The sequence below is a fragment of the Gadus macrocephalus genome, chromosome 4, assembly GCF_031168955.1.
Source record: "Gadus macrocephalus chromosome 4, ASM3116895v1".
NCBI lineage: Eukaryota > Metazoa > Chordata > Actinopteri > Gadiformes > Gadidae > Gadus > Gadus macrocephalus.
The window spans coordinates 32,436,545-32,454,277 of NC_082385.1; the positions used below are offsets into that span (position 1 = coordinate 32,436,545).

General features: G+C 51.8%; 1 protein-coding gene across 1 annotated transcript; it reads left to right on the forward strand.

Annotated features, from left to right (window-relative positions):
- Positions 1-542: 542 nt before the first annotated feature.
- On the forward strand, positions 543-17,672 carry LOC132455351 (probable ribonuclease ZC3H12C). The gene is given in 8 exon segments (XM_060049176.1): positions 543-690; positions 10,989-11,711; positions 11,714-11,782; positions 11,784-11,902; positions 12,356-12,495; positions 13,105-13,339; positions 13,829-13,935; positions 15,652-17,672. Coding segments are annotated over 7 exon segments (3,042 nt in total). The 5' UTR covers positions 543-690; positions 10,989-11,066; the 3' UTR covers positions 17,379-17,672.
- Positions 17,673-17,733: the final 61 nt, after the last annotated feature.

Sequence of the window (17,733 nt, forward strand, 5' to 3'; positions counted from 1 at the left end):
AGACCCTATGCTTTAGCAGCCGACGGATAGGCCTATATAGGCTAGCTATTTCATATATATTCTAGTTAAGTAGATACATTACCTCATTGGTAGTACAATGTAGTGGCCACAAGATGTCGCATCTGCGCAGTGCTTATGTTTTGTGTGCCGTTCATCACACAGCGTACCGCTCTTTCACAACAAATGTCTCTGACTAACGGTTACGGCATCGGATTTAGTCGTCATGAATCCAACTCAAAGAACGGCTATTCGGTCATTTTCATCGTTTAGCCAACCCAAAAAAGCCCAACAGCGAACAATATCTTGTTCTAGCCTATATTTGAAGAGGTACTCGAGTTTTAATCCAGTATACCGACATTTCAATTCAACTGGTGGTGAACCTCAAAGTTTTAAAAACACTTAATATCTCATAATATCACACACGACGTTTCTCAAGTGTAAAATATAAAACAATTAGCAAAATAGCATTATTTGAACCCATCGTTAGCCCTACCACCGTGCCCGCCCGCTATAATGCTATTACTTTGAAAGGGCTCGACGGGAACCACATCCCTACATTTCGGTGCTTTGACGCAAGTCTCAGTTTAGGTCACGCTGCCATCTCGCCGGATGTTTTCGCGTCGACGGTGTGTCACGGAGCCTTTCCGCCGAGACACTTTGTTCTAGACCTCCATGGATGGCCCCGACACCGTGAGTAACGAGCGGCCGTCGCAGCGAACGGTATGCGGGCCCCGCGAACGCCGTCGTGCGGTCTTTAGCGGGGTTAGAAGGAGGTCGTGACTGCGGTGATTGGCGCCGGTGATCAGGTGGGGGAGCGCGAGTGCTCGCCCCTAACGTGCACGCCCCTGCATTTCAGCAAAATCCAATGCCAATTCAATTCAAAGGAGCTTTACTGTCATTGGGAACCCACATTTGCAAAGTCATAGCGGTTTCAATGCAAATAATTTGTGGTGGCAAAGGAAGGAGAGCAATATTGGAATCGTGGGATGGAAAAAGTTGATTATCAAATCTCAAAACAAAAATGTAAATGTCTGCTGTGCAACATGCAGCACGTCTGAGTTGTTTACAACGACCAGGCCTCAGCAACAGGCAGGGCTATCGCTCTGTGTAACTGGGTTTTCAATGCAAAACCCTGTCAGTTCTACGCAGAGCAAGGTCACACAAGGCTGCAACAGGCAGCTCTATCTCAAAGCCCATCGGTGTTGTTTGTTTTTGGTCTGAATAGTCATTTATTTTTGTTATTGTTTAAAACTCGTTTTTAAAAATGTTTTTGCGTGCATGGATGCCTATTTTTTCACTTTATTGCTTGTTTAATGGTTTAAGTGAAAAATACAAATTAGTCATGAGGCAACGTTATGAAAATAGATGGTTATGTCAATTCAACTGGAAAGGCAATTAGATGATGGTGCTCTTTAAGGCTTCCCCGCTAGTTCTACCATAGTGTTCTCCCTATATCTTTGTCCGATCAATTAAACAACTGTTTGGAACTCAAATTGGGAGACTTTATTATTTTCCTATCTTCTCGCTTTGTATCTCAGTTTCAGAATGCTTTATCGGCATGGTACATACCATTTTCTTTTGAACACCTATCAGAGCCATCAAGATCATAAAAGTAAATGACACACATACGACAGTATCATCAGGAGCAATACATTGAAAATAACAAACGCTATCACGATAGGGCCCCGCAGTATTATTCTTTATAATAATGAAAATAAATATACTTTCTAATGTTATTATTATTCTTCATTAATTGTTACCGTCGTGTTGCGTCTGAGTCTACAAGGTTACAAGGCCAGCTACATATCCTAATTTTTAGGATACGACAACCATCTCGTTTCAAGTGGCAGTTTGTCATTCTGTGACATTTAGTCAAATGTTTTAATTTGTCCACAACTGCTTCATGTTAAGTATGCCACGAAAACGGCAACGCGCATCCAAGCTGAGCCTCGCTCGGTACTAGCTTGTGCTGGCTGTGTGTGTTTCGCTCTACAGTAGCGGTTGGTGGGGTCTGGGGGTCCCGGTTAAGCAGTTGTCTTAAGTGCCCACCTGTTTACAGTGGCAGATGGCCCTTCGCAGTCTATCTGCTCTTTGTTTGCCCAAGCATACTGGATCTTATCTCGGGTTACATCTCTGGCGCTGAGGGGTCAGATGTCGCTCGCTCGCTCTCCGCCCCTGTCCGAAACACCTGTCTTGTGATTCCCTTGAGTGTAGTAGCCAGCATATTATTTTAATCCGCTTCATCAGTTACCAGAACCTTTCGTAAGTGTGGATCACCTACGCCTCAGGGTGTAATTAATTTTTGTAACACTGTAGGGAAGACATGGCGTTTTGTAAGAGGCTGGCCACTGAATAATTCTCTATCAAGGGCTGCGTTTTGGTTGTCTGAGTGTTTCCAATAGACGCCACAGTCCAAAAAGTTTAGATATTGTTGTTACTACACGATTAAGCTAAATGGCTTTACAACCATGCAACTATCTTAGTTATAAAATATTAATAAACCCTAAGATGTGAATAATTAAAGTTGGTTTTAATGGGTTGACTTAAATTATTTTAATATATATTTTTCTTTTTGTTTTGGCTTTTTTAATTTCTCTTTCTACATACACCAGATATCAACATGGCTCACCTGTTGTTCACCGACTTTTATTTCGGGTTCAGCCAAAACAGCTTTTGCAACCGTCTCTATCCAGCCATGGCTCCCTTCATACTAAACATGTTTGGATATGGGGGCTGGATTCATAGTGGAGTCGATTCTGCTGCGAGGAGTGGAGGATTAGGGAACATTTTAATTAGCTAAATGCTAGCGTAGCATTTTCCCCCCTATTTTACAATTACGTTAATTCATGTATAGCTCACGCTTCATCTAAAGCAACTTGTAAAGGGAACGAGTGACACGGAAGCAAAAACATGGATTGATTGATGGACGGGTGGATTGATTGATTGATGTGATCGATTGATCCAGCTCGCAACGCAGCCACAAGCCGGCACGATCAAACTGCCGATCCCTCTCCCCGGTCACCGCGTGCTTTTAATTGTCTCTCGCCCCTCTCTCCCGTGGAGGGAATGCATGCCATAGCAGCCGGCGCGTGGTCAAGGGAAGCCCGCCCTTTGGGAACATCCGAGTCATCTGGCCCCAAAGTGTGCCGCAACAATAAGAGCGCAGCCCTCCCTATACTTATAAGGACGTAAAACTCTCTCCCTCTCTCTCACACACACACACACACACACACACACACACACACACACACACACACACACACACACACACACACACACACACACACACACACACACACACACACACACACAGAGACACACACATTCCTTCTCCCTTTCAGTCGGCCCCCTAATCACCCTCTCCTCTTTTGACGGCCCCCTGCGAGGGCCTCCGTGAGGCTTGTGGCCCTTCTTCTTCTTCCTCCTTCCGAACCCTCCCCCCCCCCCCCCCCCCCCCGCCACCCTCCTCCCGTCCAGCCCTGCCAGGAGCCTTGGGCCCCCCCCGGGACAAAGGCGGTAGGCTGAGTGCAGCAGCGCCTGCGTAGCCAGGTGTTCTCCATTCCTGGCCCCCGGGGCCCTTAGAGAACCCGGGCCCCCAGCCTGCAGCTGCCCGGCCCCCCGCCTCCTATTGTGTGGGTCTATTGTTCATCCTCTACCCCCCCCCCCCCACACACACACACACTCCCCTCACGTCCCTCCCTAACACACACACACACACACACACACACACACACACACACACACACACACACACACACACACACTCCCCTCACGTCCCTCCCTAACACACACACACACACACACACACACACACACTCTTGCATGGTGATGCATTGGCCACACAGGGACAGGATAGGGATGGGGGGAGGGGGGAGGCTGCGGTTTGTGTGTGTGTGTGGGGGGTTGAATACGTGTGCCTTGGGGAGACTGGGGCGTTTGCAGCGGCAACTGCCCCTCTGTGTGTGTGTGTGTGTGTGTGTGTGTGTGTATGTGTGTGATGCGCGTCCCATTGTGGGCCTCGCTGCGCCGCCATTGGCCGAGCCGGGGCCCCTCTCGCCGTGGCGATGGCTGTCATTGACGGCCCATCTGTTCTGCCACTCTCTGTATAAGCCCCGCCCCCCCCCCCAGTGCAGAGGCGGGGACAAGAGGTAGAGGGAGAGGGAAAAAAAAAAAGGAAAAACACACACACTTTCTCCTCGACGCGCGCACACACACACACACTTCCGAGGAGCAGCATCCTGGAGAAGCTGCCCGGCCCTGCACTTGCTGGGGTTCAGACCTTCCTCAAGGAGAGTTTTTGCTCCGTCTGCTCCACACACAAGAGTTCAGAGGTCAGCCCCACTGAGTGGAGTGTGTGTGCGTTTTTTTTGTGTGGTCCTTGTTTTTGCTCTGAAGCCCGGAGTCGAGCGCGTGTAAAACATGCTGGGATGAGGAGGGAGCGTGTGTTGTGTTCCTTGCCGGTTCCCGCTGGCAGTGCACTTCTGAGAAGGGTAAGTGTTTCGGGGGTTCCCTTTCCTTGGAGGAAGCACATGTTGGCATTGAGCTCAAAATGGGAGCAGCGTTGAGAGATTGTCCTCGTTTGATTAAAACGTTCATTTATTTCCACGGGGCCGTGTACAGTTAGAGAAAGGTTCCTTCTGATCCTAAATAAGCTTTTTATTCAATTTGTTTCCTGAATGCTTTTGGGAAGGAATTGGCAGTACGTGTAGTGATTCATGTTTTCCGTAAAGTGTGGGCTAACCCGTATGTTGACCGCCACATTTACATCTCTGGGCTGAGATTCTAGTATAACCTCATTCCTGAAATGAATTGACCATACTACTCAGATAAGTATAGTTACAGTAATTTTTTCGTGTTATTTAATACCTTGTCTGTTGAACCCGTTCCCGTACAACGCGACGTGTCGACACACACGCGCACACACACACACACACACACACACACACACAGACACACTAACCTTACGGAGGTTATCTTGTCAACGTGAAGAGAGAGAGGGGGGGGGCGGAGAGAGAGTGGGTGAGTGTGGAGAGAGCGAGAGTGGGTGTCAGTGTGGAGGTGTTGAAGTCACACTGACGTCCGAGCCGGCGCATGACAGTGTGGTGTCATCTTAACGACTGGAAACTCCTCACACCGTGTGTATTTATATGCTGTGTTCAGGCCCATTTATCTGCCCCATCCCCAGGCATCCCCCCCGGCTGTGTCACCCCCCTGGTGTCAATAAAGCCTCATCTCACCACCTGGGTGCTTTTGGACCTCTAACGCCGTGACTGGGCAACTAGCATGCGCTACCCGCAATGGGTCTCAAGGCTCAGTTATGGTTCAACGTCGACGCAAGCGTCGTCGGACCACGCAGGCGCTTCGACGGCGCGTGGTGAACCTTATTTGGCTCCGTCGGGTGTTAGTGAGCGGACCAGTCACAGCCCTAGCTGCTGCGTTGCCTCGACGCAAGGTTAACATTCTTGGGAGGCGCACGTCAGAGCCTTGCGCTGGACGCAAGGGAGGGTCCGCAAGGACGCAATGGGTCCGTAAACCCCCCTGTGTTGCGTCAAGGGGGAACCATAACTGGGCATTGGGGGACTCTATTGTGATAGACTCCTTTGAGGACTCTGTTGTGAGGACTGTGTTGAGGACTCTGTTGTGAGGAATGTGTTGAGGACTCTGTTGTGAGGACTATTTAGCGAGGACTCATTTGAGGACTCAGTTGTGAGGACTCTTGTGAGGACTCTGTTTTGAGGACAATGTTGAGGACTCTGTTGAGGAGTCTTGTGCTTAGGTTCAGTCTTATCTCCACATCTGTGGCCCCATATGGCCCTGACAGAATCACACTCACACTAACAAAGTTTTGAGCTGCTAGTATGTCCTTCTCCTCAACTGCCACTGTTGTGCGTAATATCAATTTGAGTTTTTGCCACGTTTCCGTCAGTTATTATGAAAATATTTCACAGGTGTGTACGGCCAACTGTAAATCTAATCCTGGCTCATGATTTGAAAACGGTTTACTGCAGGCACTGTATGCCAACAGGATGCTAAACAGGCAGATTGCACTGTATGTGTGTAACTTGATAAATGACAACACTAGAACTAGTACAAGATTGTGTGTGTGTGTGTGTGTTTCGTGTCCCCACATTGTGTGTGTGTTCGCGCCTGCCAACCATTTCACGCTCGCCGTCGGTGACAGTAGTGGCGGGATGCACTCGCAGGGGGTCAAAGGTTGCACCAGTTGCATGCGCCGCTCAGCAGACATCTGTTACATGGGGAACCCCTCCCCCCCCTCAGCCCCCTACACACACACACAAACGCACACGCACACGCAAACCGAATAAGACATCGCCGTTCTGATTGGCTGAGAGATGGCATTATTGTCTATTGCCTTATTGTCTCTTAGCAACATGCTATTGAGGAGCAATTAACGATGTAGCATCAATCTTAACTATGTTGTAGTCTATACAAATTATGGGCTGCAGTTCGGTTACAGATTTTTCGGAATATATGAGCATTTTCTTAAAATATTGGCATTCTCGTGCAATTTTAGCCTTTTTTGTAGAAACGAAATCCCAATTAATTTATTATATATTGTTACGTAATGATAGATTCTTCAGGAGACGCATGCATGCACACATTTCCTTTTGGTTGCGGTGGTGGTGAAAGTGTTATGAATATATTCCCTGTCAAGGGCCCTTTAGTAAGGGCCCAGTGGTTACTGATTGATGCTCACATATTTAACGTTGGACCATACTAACGGCAGAAGAGGGCTTTGTAGACTTCCTATCACCTCTTGCTATGAAGGATTAAACATTTAGCTGTCTAAATAAATCGTCTAAAAGATGGCTAAATCATCACTTAGTATTTAAAGTCAAAGTGAGCGTTTTTAAAGTGCAGTAATGGACTACTCAACTTTAGTTTCGAAATCTTGTTATCTTCTCCTTTCTGCTCTCCCTCCTTTACAACTCTCAAATCTTACTTACAGCACCTTCAATGACCTGTCCCTGTACTGTCTAACCCCTACCTGCTCCTTAATGACCTGTCTCTGTACTGTCTAACCCCTACCTGCTCCTTAATGACCTGTCCCTGTACTGTCTAGCCCCTACCTGCTCCTTAATGACCTGTCTCTGTACTGTCTAACCCCTACCTGCTCCTTACTGACCTGTCTCTGTACAGTCTAACCCCTACCTGCTCCTTAATGACCTGTCTCTGTACTGTCTAACCCCTACCTGCTCCTTAATGACCTGTCTCTGTACTGTCTAACCCCTACCTGCTCCTTAATGACCCGACTCTGTACTGTCTAACCCCTACCTGCTCCTTAATGACCTGTCTCTCTACTGTCTAACCCCAACCTGCTCCTTAATGACCTGTCTCTCTACTATCTAACCCCTACCTGCTCCTTAATGACCTGTCTCTCTACTGTCTAACCCCTACCTGCTCCTTAATGACCCGTCTCTGTACTGTCTAACCCCTACCTGCTCCTTAATGACCTGTCTCTGTACTGTCTAACCCCTACCTGCTCCTTAATGACCTGTCTCTGTACTGTCTAACCCCTACCTGCTCCTTAAGGACCTGTCTCTGTACTGTCTAACCCCTACCTGCTCCTTAATGACCTGTCTCTCTACTGTCTAACCCCTACCTGCTCCTTAATGACCTGTCTCTGTACTGTCTAACCCCCACCTGCTCCTTAATGACCTGTCTCTGCACTGTCTAACCCCTACCTGCTCCTTATTGACCTGTCTCTGTATTCACTGTCTAACCCCTACCTGCTCCTTATTGACCTGTCTCTGTATTCACTGCTAACCCCTACCTGCTCCTTAATCATTAAGGAGCAGGTAGGGGTTAGACAGTACAGAGACAGGTCATTAAGGAGCAGGTAGGGGTTAGACAGTAGAGAGACAGGTCATTAATAATGACCTGTCTCTGCACTGTCTAACCCCTACCTGCTCCTTATTGACCTGTCTCTGTATTCACTGTCTAACCCCTACCTGGTCATTAACAACCTGTCTCCGTATTGGCTGTCGCTTTCAATGAAACGTTAATACATCAGAAGATAGAAGCTGGCCTTGAAGATGGTTACGGTGGCGTTGTGCGTCGACGATGACGGTTGTGTTGCACAAACTGAGGGGCGCACACAAAGGGTCCGTGACTCATTGTGTGTCTGTGTGCGTTTGTGTGCGTGTCTGTGAGAGAGAGAGGGAGAAAGAAACCAATTTTTTTCTGTCCTTGTACGCTAACGAGTTTTTTGCCAATGTTACGCACGTTGCATGCGTGTGGGCAGATGTATCAGCGCGTGTGTGTAGTGTTATTATTGTGTTTATGTGTGTGTGTGCGTGTGTGTGTTGTGCATGTGCCGGAGAACCACCCCCCCGCCCCCTTCTGTCTTGGTCTTTGAATGGGGTGGGGTAGCGGCTCTTCACAACAGCTGTAGCTTAGCAACGCTAACAGGGCTGCGTTGCTAGGCAGCCCCCGTTTCATAAAATGCAAACCCGCTGAACTCGACCCCGCCGCCGCCCCCCCCCCCCCCCCCCCCCCCGCTCCCGCCCCCATCGCCAACGGTTCGTCCCTAGCGTGTAGCGGCGCGCGCGCGCGCGCTGAGCCGAGCCGAGCCGCCGTGCTCATTGAACTGATCCCGATGGAGATATGCGTGCGTCTGAGCGATCGCCTTGACACTTGGCCAACTGCCGCCTGTCGTCAGTCACACGTCTCCAACGGCCAATTTTTTTTACTGGCAATACACGGATGGACGGACTGATTCAAACGAGGGACAATTAGTATTTTCCTTGAGATGATTTAGCTTCCTTGAGATGATTTAGCTTTTTTTTTTTCTGTGGCCTATTTAGGAAGTCGAAAATGTAGCTTTGTTCCGAGTTAAAAGTTAAGAGCTAATTGATTATGTGGAACTAAGAGGCATGCAATAAAAGTAACGCAAAGAAATCAACAATAATCTTTGATGCTACTTAGTTGTGTAGCATCTTATCCTGACTATCTTTGTTGTGTACGGAGAATGGGTTAACCTAGTGATTGTTAGCGCTTTGCACTTGGTTCTATGAACATGCTTACTGTACCGACAGCGATCTATTGTTTCACCTTCTTCTGCAAATGTACTTATTGTAAGTCGCTTTGATAAAAGCGTCTGCTGAATGCCGTTTAGGTAATGTAACGGATTCATATGAGCTGTATAGTAAAAAAATATGCCTCGTCATGAAAGGCCCACAAGGGGGGGAAACGAGCTGGTTAATTAAACAAATCCTAACATCCAATCACTCCTGCCCTAAAAAACATTTATTTCAACCTCTTGATTTAAACTCCAGCCATAGTTCCCGTCCAACCCATCTTATGACCGTCGTTCCTCCGTACCCCGGGAAAAGTAGCTCACGCCGGGTATGATCCCCTTTTCGCTTTCCTCACCTCGGCCACTCCAGGATGTCCTCGCCTTAAAGTGAATAGTGGAATCAAGTCAACAACCCCCCAGCCAGACGGATTAGCCCCGGCTATACCCTCCCCCCCCTCCCCCCCTCCCCCCCTCCCCCTGATGCACCACTCCCCCCCCCCCCCCCCCTCCCCCATAACCCACTCCCACCCCCCCGACCCCGGTGGGAATAAACCATATGGAGCCCAAAATGGCAGGTAGAATATTGGAGTGTGTGGGGCGGGGGGGAGGGGGGTAGTTTGGTACAATGGGCCCGACGTGTGTGTGTGTGTGTGTGTGTGTGTGTGTGTGTGTGTGTGTGTGCGTGTGCGTGCCCTATTATCCCCCGCTGCTGAGGTTTGCTGTGATGTTTAGTGCTGAGTCCTGCTTTGAAAGGAGAGGTGGGGGGGGGGGGGGGGGGGGGGGGGGTGGTCTCTGGACATCCATTATTAAGAGGGAGTGGGGGGGAGGGAGATGCAGACAGAAGAGGGGTTGCCTTTGTCTCTTACCCCCCCCCCCCCCCCCGCCCCAGCGCGTCTCTCTACTAAGATTCAGTTATCTGGGCAGCTGGTCCGGGCCATGGCCTTCTGAAGGGACACACGAGAGTAGGAGTAGAGTGTCATATGACACCACTCTGGACATCCTTCGCTGTTTCTGAACGCATGAGGTCGTTTCAACGTATCTCGTCGGCTTCCAACCTCCTTTGGCCGCGACCCCGTCCTAAGGTCTGAGAAAGTTTTGCGAAATTTACGACAATGCTTCGATCCACGGATTTATACCACATAAAAAATCTGCCTGTGATGGAAACGTCTGAGGAAACGTCTGTACATCGTGGCACATTGCAGTGCTTAGTGTGGTTAGAGACCTCTCATATGGAACCCATATGGACAACTTTTACGACTGTCAAGTCTGCTTTGATCGACATTTTTCGAAAAAACTCTCAGGCAGAGGTTCCCCTGCTAAAATGTGGGGCAACTTCCTCTATAAAAGAAATCGAAAAGATTTGTACACAAATATCGATGTATCAAGTGCTCGACCAAGTGTGCATAATATCAGGTTAGGCGTTCCCTAACAAAGGTGTAAACGGCGGTCTCTCTTCTGAGCATGTGGGGTTTTAGAGAACCCCAGAAGACCAGCAATAGAGCTCCACGTCACAGTCCTGTGAATACGTTTGTCAGCCCTAGTAGTGAGTGCAGTGCAAACACCTTTTGGGGAAAAATAAGGCCACCCCCTTTTTTCAGTAACTGGTGTCCAACCCTATGAATTATACACTCTTGTTTTGTACGCCAATGACGTGTGGCAATCTTTTCTAAAGTCAAACAAGTTTTCATTGTTTATTAGGATCGAATCTAAGCTAGGTCAGCTGTAGCCTTTAACTTCGCGGTTGCATACGTAGGCCCGCTAGTCAACTACCAAATCGGTGGTCCGCAACGACTCTGTGGGTTTGATTTGACTGACGTGACCGGGCCCTGAACCCATGTTGCTAGGTCTCCGTGGGTGTTGTGTTGTTGTTGTTTGCTTATGCGCTGCAGCCGCCCACGCACGCGATGTCCTTATTAATAACGCCCGTCTCTCTCTCTCTGTCCCCCAGGGCCCGATGAGTCGAGCCCTGTGACTGGCCCGCAGTCTGGGGGGGGGGCCCCGAGCGCTTGATGTGTGCGACGGACCCATGGGCCTGAAGGACCATGCTGCAGGCAACCAAGCAGGCCTCATCCACGACCTGGGGCTGGAGTTGGAGTACCTCCACATAGAAGGGGCCGACCGCCAGACTGGCTGCGCCGAGACGGGACTCCCCGCCATGGAGGAGCCGGGGCAGAGCCGGGCCGCCCCCCCCGGACCCCCCTCGGGACCCCCCACCGCGGAGCCGGAGGGCTCGGACACGGAGCTGGGCGTCGCCGGTGTCGCCGCGGAAACGGCCGACCCCGAGGCCGCCGCCGCCGCCGCGGAGAAACCCAACGAGGGCGGGGAGGGGGCGTCGCCCCACGCCAAGGCCGCCCACCAGCCCCTCTGTCGGGCGCAGTGCGTGGACCTGGGGACCGAGGGGCCCCCAGAACCGCCTCCTGGACCTTCTGTACACGACGCCCCTGACCCCCCCGTCGCTCCGCCCTGCATCGAGCCCCCCCGGGCGGAGACGGAGCCGGACGAGCCCCCCGCCGCTGGGACGGGGGCGAAGGAGTACCAGGCCAAGCTGGACTTCTCCCTGAAGCTGGGCTACCCCGAGGAGACGGTGCGGCTGGTGCTGTCCAAGCTGGGCCCCGACACGCTCATCAACGACATACTGGGCGAGCTGGTCAAACTGGGGAGCCGGTCGGAGGCGGAGCCCAGCCCCCGGGGACGGCGGCGGCGGCCTCCGCCTGCTCCTCGCTCTCCTCCTCGTCGTCGTCCTAACGCCTGCTCTGATTCGCTGGAGGGCGGGAGGGCGGAGTCCCCCGGGCTGTCGGAGGGCCTGGGTGACCATGACAACCTGAGGCCCGTGGTGGTGGACGGGAGCAACGTGGCCATGAGGTGAGGCGGGCCCGAACCGGTTCATCGTTTATGGTTTCCCGCCGAGTCCGACCGGCGAATTGTGTTCAAGCGTTCCGCTGAAGTGTTGTTTTTCTTATCCCTTTTTTTGTATGGTTCTGTATACTTGTATAGAAATAATTGCGAATAAATCAGAGTCATAACTTTTTGGATTTTTGTTGTTTTTCTAATACATTTTGGGAGGATTTCTGTTAAATGTCACCAAGCGTTAGAGGAAACCATTGTAGAAATACAAAAAAACGTTTTTGCTGGATTAATTTGATCCAAATAGTTGAAGAGCTTTTAAGAGCCTTCAATGACCGACCGTTTAGCGTTTAGCTTCAATGAGAAGTGACATTAGCGAGGTAGCATTAGCGTCTGGAGCCTAATTGAGACGGATCGACTAGCGCGTCACCTGACACCCGACTGTCTCTCTCTCCACGGTGACCCCTGTAGCCACGGCAACAAGGAAGTGTTCTCCTGCCACGGCATCCAGCTGGCGGTGGATTGGTTCCTGGAGCGCGGCCACCACGACGTCACGGTGTTCGTACCGGCCTGGAGGAAGGAGCAGTCTCGCCCTGACGCCCCCATCACAGGTGGGAGGGAGGGAGGGAGGGGGGAGAGAGGGAGGGAGGGAGGGAGGGAGGGGGAGAGAGGGAGAGAGAGAGAGAGAGAGAGAGAGAGAGAGAGAGAGAGAGAGAGAGAGAGAGAGAGAGAGAGAGAGAGAGAGAGAGAGAGAGAGAGAGAGAGAGAGAGAGAGAGAGAGAGAGAGACCCAAAAGGGTTGTTAAACATCACGGTTCAATGCTTTTGCTACTAAGACCCCAGGATATGATTCTTGGTGTTCAGCCTGCATACAGCTGCTTATAACAACCGAATTGACAGAAAGTCGTTGAACAAAAGAATCTGTGTTTAATGATATATGAATGAACACATAATAAGGTTCACAGTGTGATAATTTTTCATAATGTGCATACTGAACTAGTGTATTTATATCGGTTGTAGCGCACAATATACAACTTTGTGTATTTTGTAATAGAGCTCCTGTGGTCACACATGGTATTACACCCCTCGTCCCATTGACATTTAGTGCATTTAGCGTCCAAGCGGGATACAATCAGCACATTCATCAGAATTTGTTGCGCAATAGCACTCCCAGCTCACCCTCCTCCCCCCCCCCCCTCCCCCCTCCTCTCACCACCCCAGACCAGGACATCCTGCGGCGGCTGGAGAAGGAGAAGATCCTGGTGTTCACGCCGTCGCGTCGCGTGCAGGGCCGGCGCGTGGTCTGCTACGACGACCGCTTCATCGTCAAGCTGGCGTACGAGTCGGACGGCGTCATCGTCTCCAACGACAACTACCGCGACCTGGCCAACGAGAAGCCCGAGTGGAAGAAGTTCGTCGACGAGCGGCTGCTCATGTACTCCTTCGTCAACGACAAGTAAGGACGCCGACGTTGTGTGTTGTCGCGGCAACGAGAGTTTGTTAGCAACCGACGCGTTTTTTCGGTCGGCTTTCTCTTGGTTGGTCCGTAGTAGCACATACCAAAATATGTATTTCTGCATTTTTTTTAAAGGTGTTATATATTTCCACCAGGTGTGAGTGTGATTAGCCGTTACAAGCCGTTTTAAAAATCTGCCCCTTCTGACATCACAAGTGGGCTTGTAACTGCTAATCACACTCACACCTGGTGGTATAATATTTCACCTTTTAATAAAACTCTCGAAGCAACCTTGCTCTACGTACGTCTTCAGTCCATTGTTATTTATTCATCGGAAAAAATCTTTTTACCTAACAAGACAAAGTTGGGACTGTATTTTCCGACCAAACCGTCACCCATTTGTAGTTCGTCTGCTTTAAAGTCGATCTGTGCCCTGCTCTCATTGGTCCGACCCTCTGATCACATGACTCCTCCCCCTGCGTCTGATAGGTTCATGCCGCCAGACGACCCTTTGGGTCGCCACGGGCCAAGCCTGGACAACTTCCTAAGGACCAGACCCATAATGCCCGAGCAGAAGAAACAGCCCTGCCCCTATGGTTAGTTTTACTGACTGTTCGTTTTTTTTTCTATGTACATTTATGTATTCCAATGTCCAGTGTTTATTAGGATTTGTTTTTTTGTGAATAATATTTTGTATCAATCCAACACATTTGCCATTTATAGAAATATGAGTGACAGTTTGGACAATCATCCATGTGGGAGTGTGTGTAGATGACTGCTGGCTGAAACAGCCTCACCTGGCCGAGCCAGAACTATTCGACTCTGGGGCTGGGTGAGGCTGCACACCTGTGGTGTATTCATTAATCAGTGGGCACAGGTTCAACTGTGTCCTTAGCTGTGTTTGAAAATCGTTCCCTATTCACTCACTCACTATTCCCTATATAGGGAACGAACAAATAAGTGTTCGGACACTACGCTGAACATTTCTAAACGTCATTTGCGTCAGTAAATGCGCCGGGTATTTGTGTGACGCAGACAGACGCGCCCACATCATGTAAACAAACCGGGCACTCACGAGGAAAGCTGGAGGTTGTATTGATGTTGAATGTTACATTTCCTTGATCCGGGTTTTTTAAATTAATTTTGAATGTTACATTTTCTACGTTAAATCCCAAATAAATTGTTGGCATTTCTAAACGAAAGCCGGAGACTCCATCATTAAATGTATTCGTTTTCGCGGTTATTCAGCTTCTTCTTCTCCTCCGGAAAAACACGACCGCATTGCATTGTGGTATACGGGAGTAACATGTAGGGTACACTCAGATTTTGAGTATTTTAAGTGCACTATATAGTGCATGAAATTATCCACTGAGAATTCGAGCACCACTACAAAATGGCGAGCACCCTATGTAGTGCACTTTATCCGCGATACGGAACGATTTCGAACACAGCTTTTGTCTGGGGGAGCCCAGTTAAAGTCACCTGGGTGGTGAGCAGCAATTGGCCGAGGCGACTTTACACAGTGCACACTGATTACTCAATGCAAAACAGGTGTGCAGCCCAGAGTCCAATCAAACTGGGCCAGGCGAGTCTGCTTGAACGAGCCATCCACACACACTCACACTTTGAATCCAATTTCCATAGTGGCTTTGTATGTATATAGCTATTTGTATGTGTGTGTGTGTGTGTATGCAAATAATTATTACAAAGGAGTACAAAAAAAATCCATCCAGTCCATTTTGAAGTGTTTTCTATTGGTTGCTTTATACGACATAACAATATAAATAAAACTAGAATATAATAAAATATAAATATAATATAATTATTAGTGCTGTCAGTTAAACGCGTTATTAACGGCGTTAACGCAAACCGATTTTAACGGCGTTAATATTTTTATTATGTTCAAGGCAGTATGTTTGTATGTTCATCGTTTAATTGCACTATAGGCTTTTTTTTTGTATCGTCCTGTTGTGATCAGTATATGCCATTGTCGTTATCGATAAAAAAAACATTTGCACAAGGCAAGCCGATGCACTTCTCCATGTTGATAAGAGCATTAAAATGAGAACAATTAATGGGACGAAGAAATCAAGAGATATTTAGCATAGAAAAAAGATTTGCGATTAATCGCAAGTTAACTATGACATCAATGCAATTAATCGCGATTAAATATTTTAATCGCTTGACAGCACTAATAATTATATAATATAAATAGCTGCTGAGATTTGTCTTTCCCGAAAATCGAAACGTCTCCCAGCTGCGGTTTCTAACCCCGTCTCCCCCCTCGTCTCCCCCGTCTCCCCCCCCTACAGGTAAGAAGTGCACGTACGGCCACAAGTGTAAGTACTACCACCCGGAGCGCAGCGCCCAGCCGCAGCGCGCCGTGGCCGACGAACTCCGGGCCAGCGCCAAGACCTGCGCCCTGCCCGCCCGGGGCGGCCCGCCCGGGGACGCCGGCCTGGTCAAGAGCCACAGCGTGCCGGCGGGGGTCCTGGAGGCCAAGAAGGGGGCCCCCAAGAGGCAGTCGGACCCCAGCGTGCGCGCCTTCTCCTACAGCGACGCCGAGGAGCGCCTGCTGCTCGCCAAGGGCCGCGTCGAGGCCGGGAGGGGCGGGGGCGGGGGCGGGGGCGGCCGGGCCCTCGCCGTGTCGCCGGCCCCCGGGGGCCCCCCGCCGCAGGAGCCGGCGGCCCGGGCCCCCGCCCCTCACGGCTGCCCGGGCCCCTGCGCCGAGCTGTACCCCCACTGCGAGTCCCCGGACCTCAGCTACTACTCGGTGACGCGCTCCTACGCCGGCCTGGCGCTCTCGTCCCGCCGCAGCCCCGACTGCCGTTACCCCGGCGACCTGGAGCCGCGGCTGGGCTCGGCGGGCTCCGAGTGCGGCAGCGAGAGCGGCGTGAGCTGCGGCAGCAGCTGCGACTCGGCGTACGGCGAGCGCGCGTGCCCCGCCTCCTTCGCCCCCGAGGCGGCCCCGCCCCCGGAGGAGGCGGGGCTGCTCTACGGCGGCGGCGGCGGCCACCGGCTGTACTCGTGCGCGCCGCACCACCACGGCGGCGGCCACGAGTACGCCCCGCCGCACCACGGCGGCCACGCCCACCACGGCTACCACCTGGGCCGCGGGCCGGGCTGCGGGCACGAGCAGCAGGCCCCGCCCCCGACAGCGCCGCAGGACGGCCTGGCCCCGCCCCCCAAGCGGCCGCTGTACCCCCTGCCGCCCCACCTGCAGCACCAGCCGCTGACGGCCCGCTCCAGTTGCCCCGGCGACTACCACACCCTCCCCCAGAGTAGCCCCCACGCCCCGGGCTCGCCGCTGGGCCGTTGCCTAGCGCCCACGCGCGCCGAGAGCGCCTCGGACTCGCGGCTCTACGAGCACCTCTCGGCCGCCGCCCACCAGCACCACCACCCCCACCCCCACCCCCACCCCCACCACCACCCGCCACCGCCGCTGCCCCCCCCTCCCCGGCAGAAGCCCCCGTCAGGCTGGGAGTCGTACTACAGGCACGCCGCCGCGCTCCCGCCGCCGCCGCCGCCCGCCTCGCGCTACGAGCCGTCGGCCTATCAGAGCCTCCCGGACACGCGGCAGTCGTCGTGGCACGCCGCCCCCCCGCCCTGGGGTCAGGACGGCTACGGCCAGCAGCAGCAGCACCACCACCACCACCAGCACCACCACCACTCCCACCCGGGCCTGCACTCCCCCTCGCCCCCGCACTACCTGAACCCCCTGCCTCCGCCCTCGCCCTCCCACTCCCCCCGCCTCTCCGGCTTGGCCCCGCCCCTCTACCCCCCGCCCCCGCCCCCGCCGTCGTCGTCCTCCTCCTCCTCCTCGCCCGCGCCCTCCCTCTACGCCCCCGCCCACGGGGGGCCGGACTCGCCGGCGCACGGCGGTCGCCACGACGACGCCCGGGAGAAGGCCTACTTCAACCTGTGCAACATCTTCCCGCCGGAGCTGGTGCGGCGCGCCATGGGCCGCCACCCCCACGTCAGCGACCCCCAACAGCTGGCGGCCGCCATCTTGGCCGAGAAGGCCCAGACGGGCTACTGAAGGACGTGTGCGTCTCGTTGCCGTGGCGACGAGCCTTCCCTCGTTTGGGTTATCGCCCCCGGGGGGGGGGGAAGGAAGGGTCGTTCCGACAACTGGAGGGTTTCGGTACGGAGCTCTAGCGTCAGAAGAATTATTTTTGTATTCGGTTTTGTTTTCTTTTTCGGGATGATTTATGAGTTAATGATATTTGTCGTACAAGTATCTGCGTGTCGAAAAAAAAAAAAAAAAGTGGGGGATTTTTCGCCACGAATGTGTTGTGGATTTTTTGGGTTGATTTGTTCTTTTTCAATTGAACCGTCAATGCACGAAACACTTCCGATATTAGCTCAGAGAGCTAGTATTGTGTTGATTCATT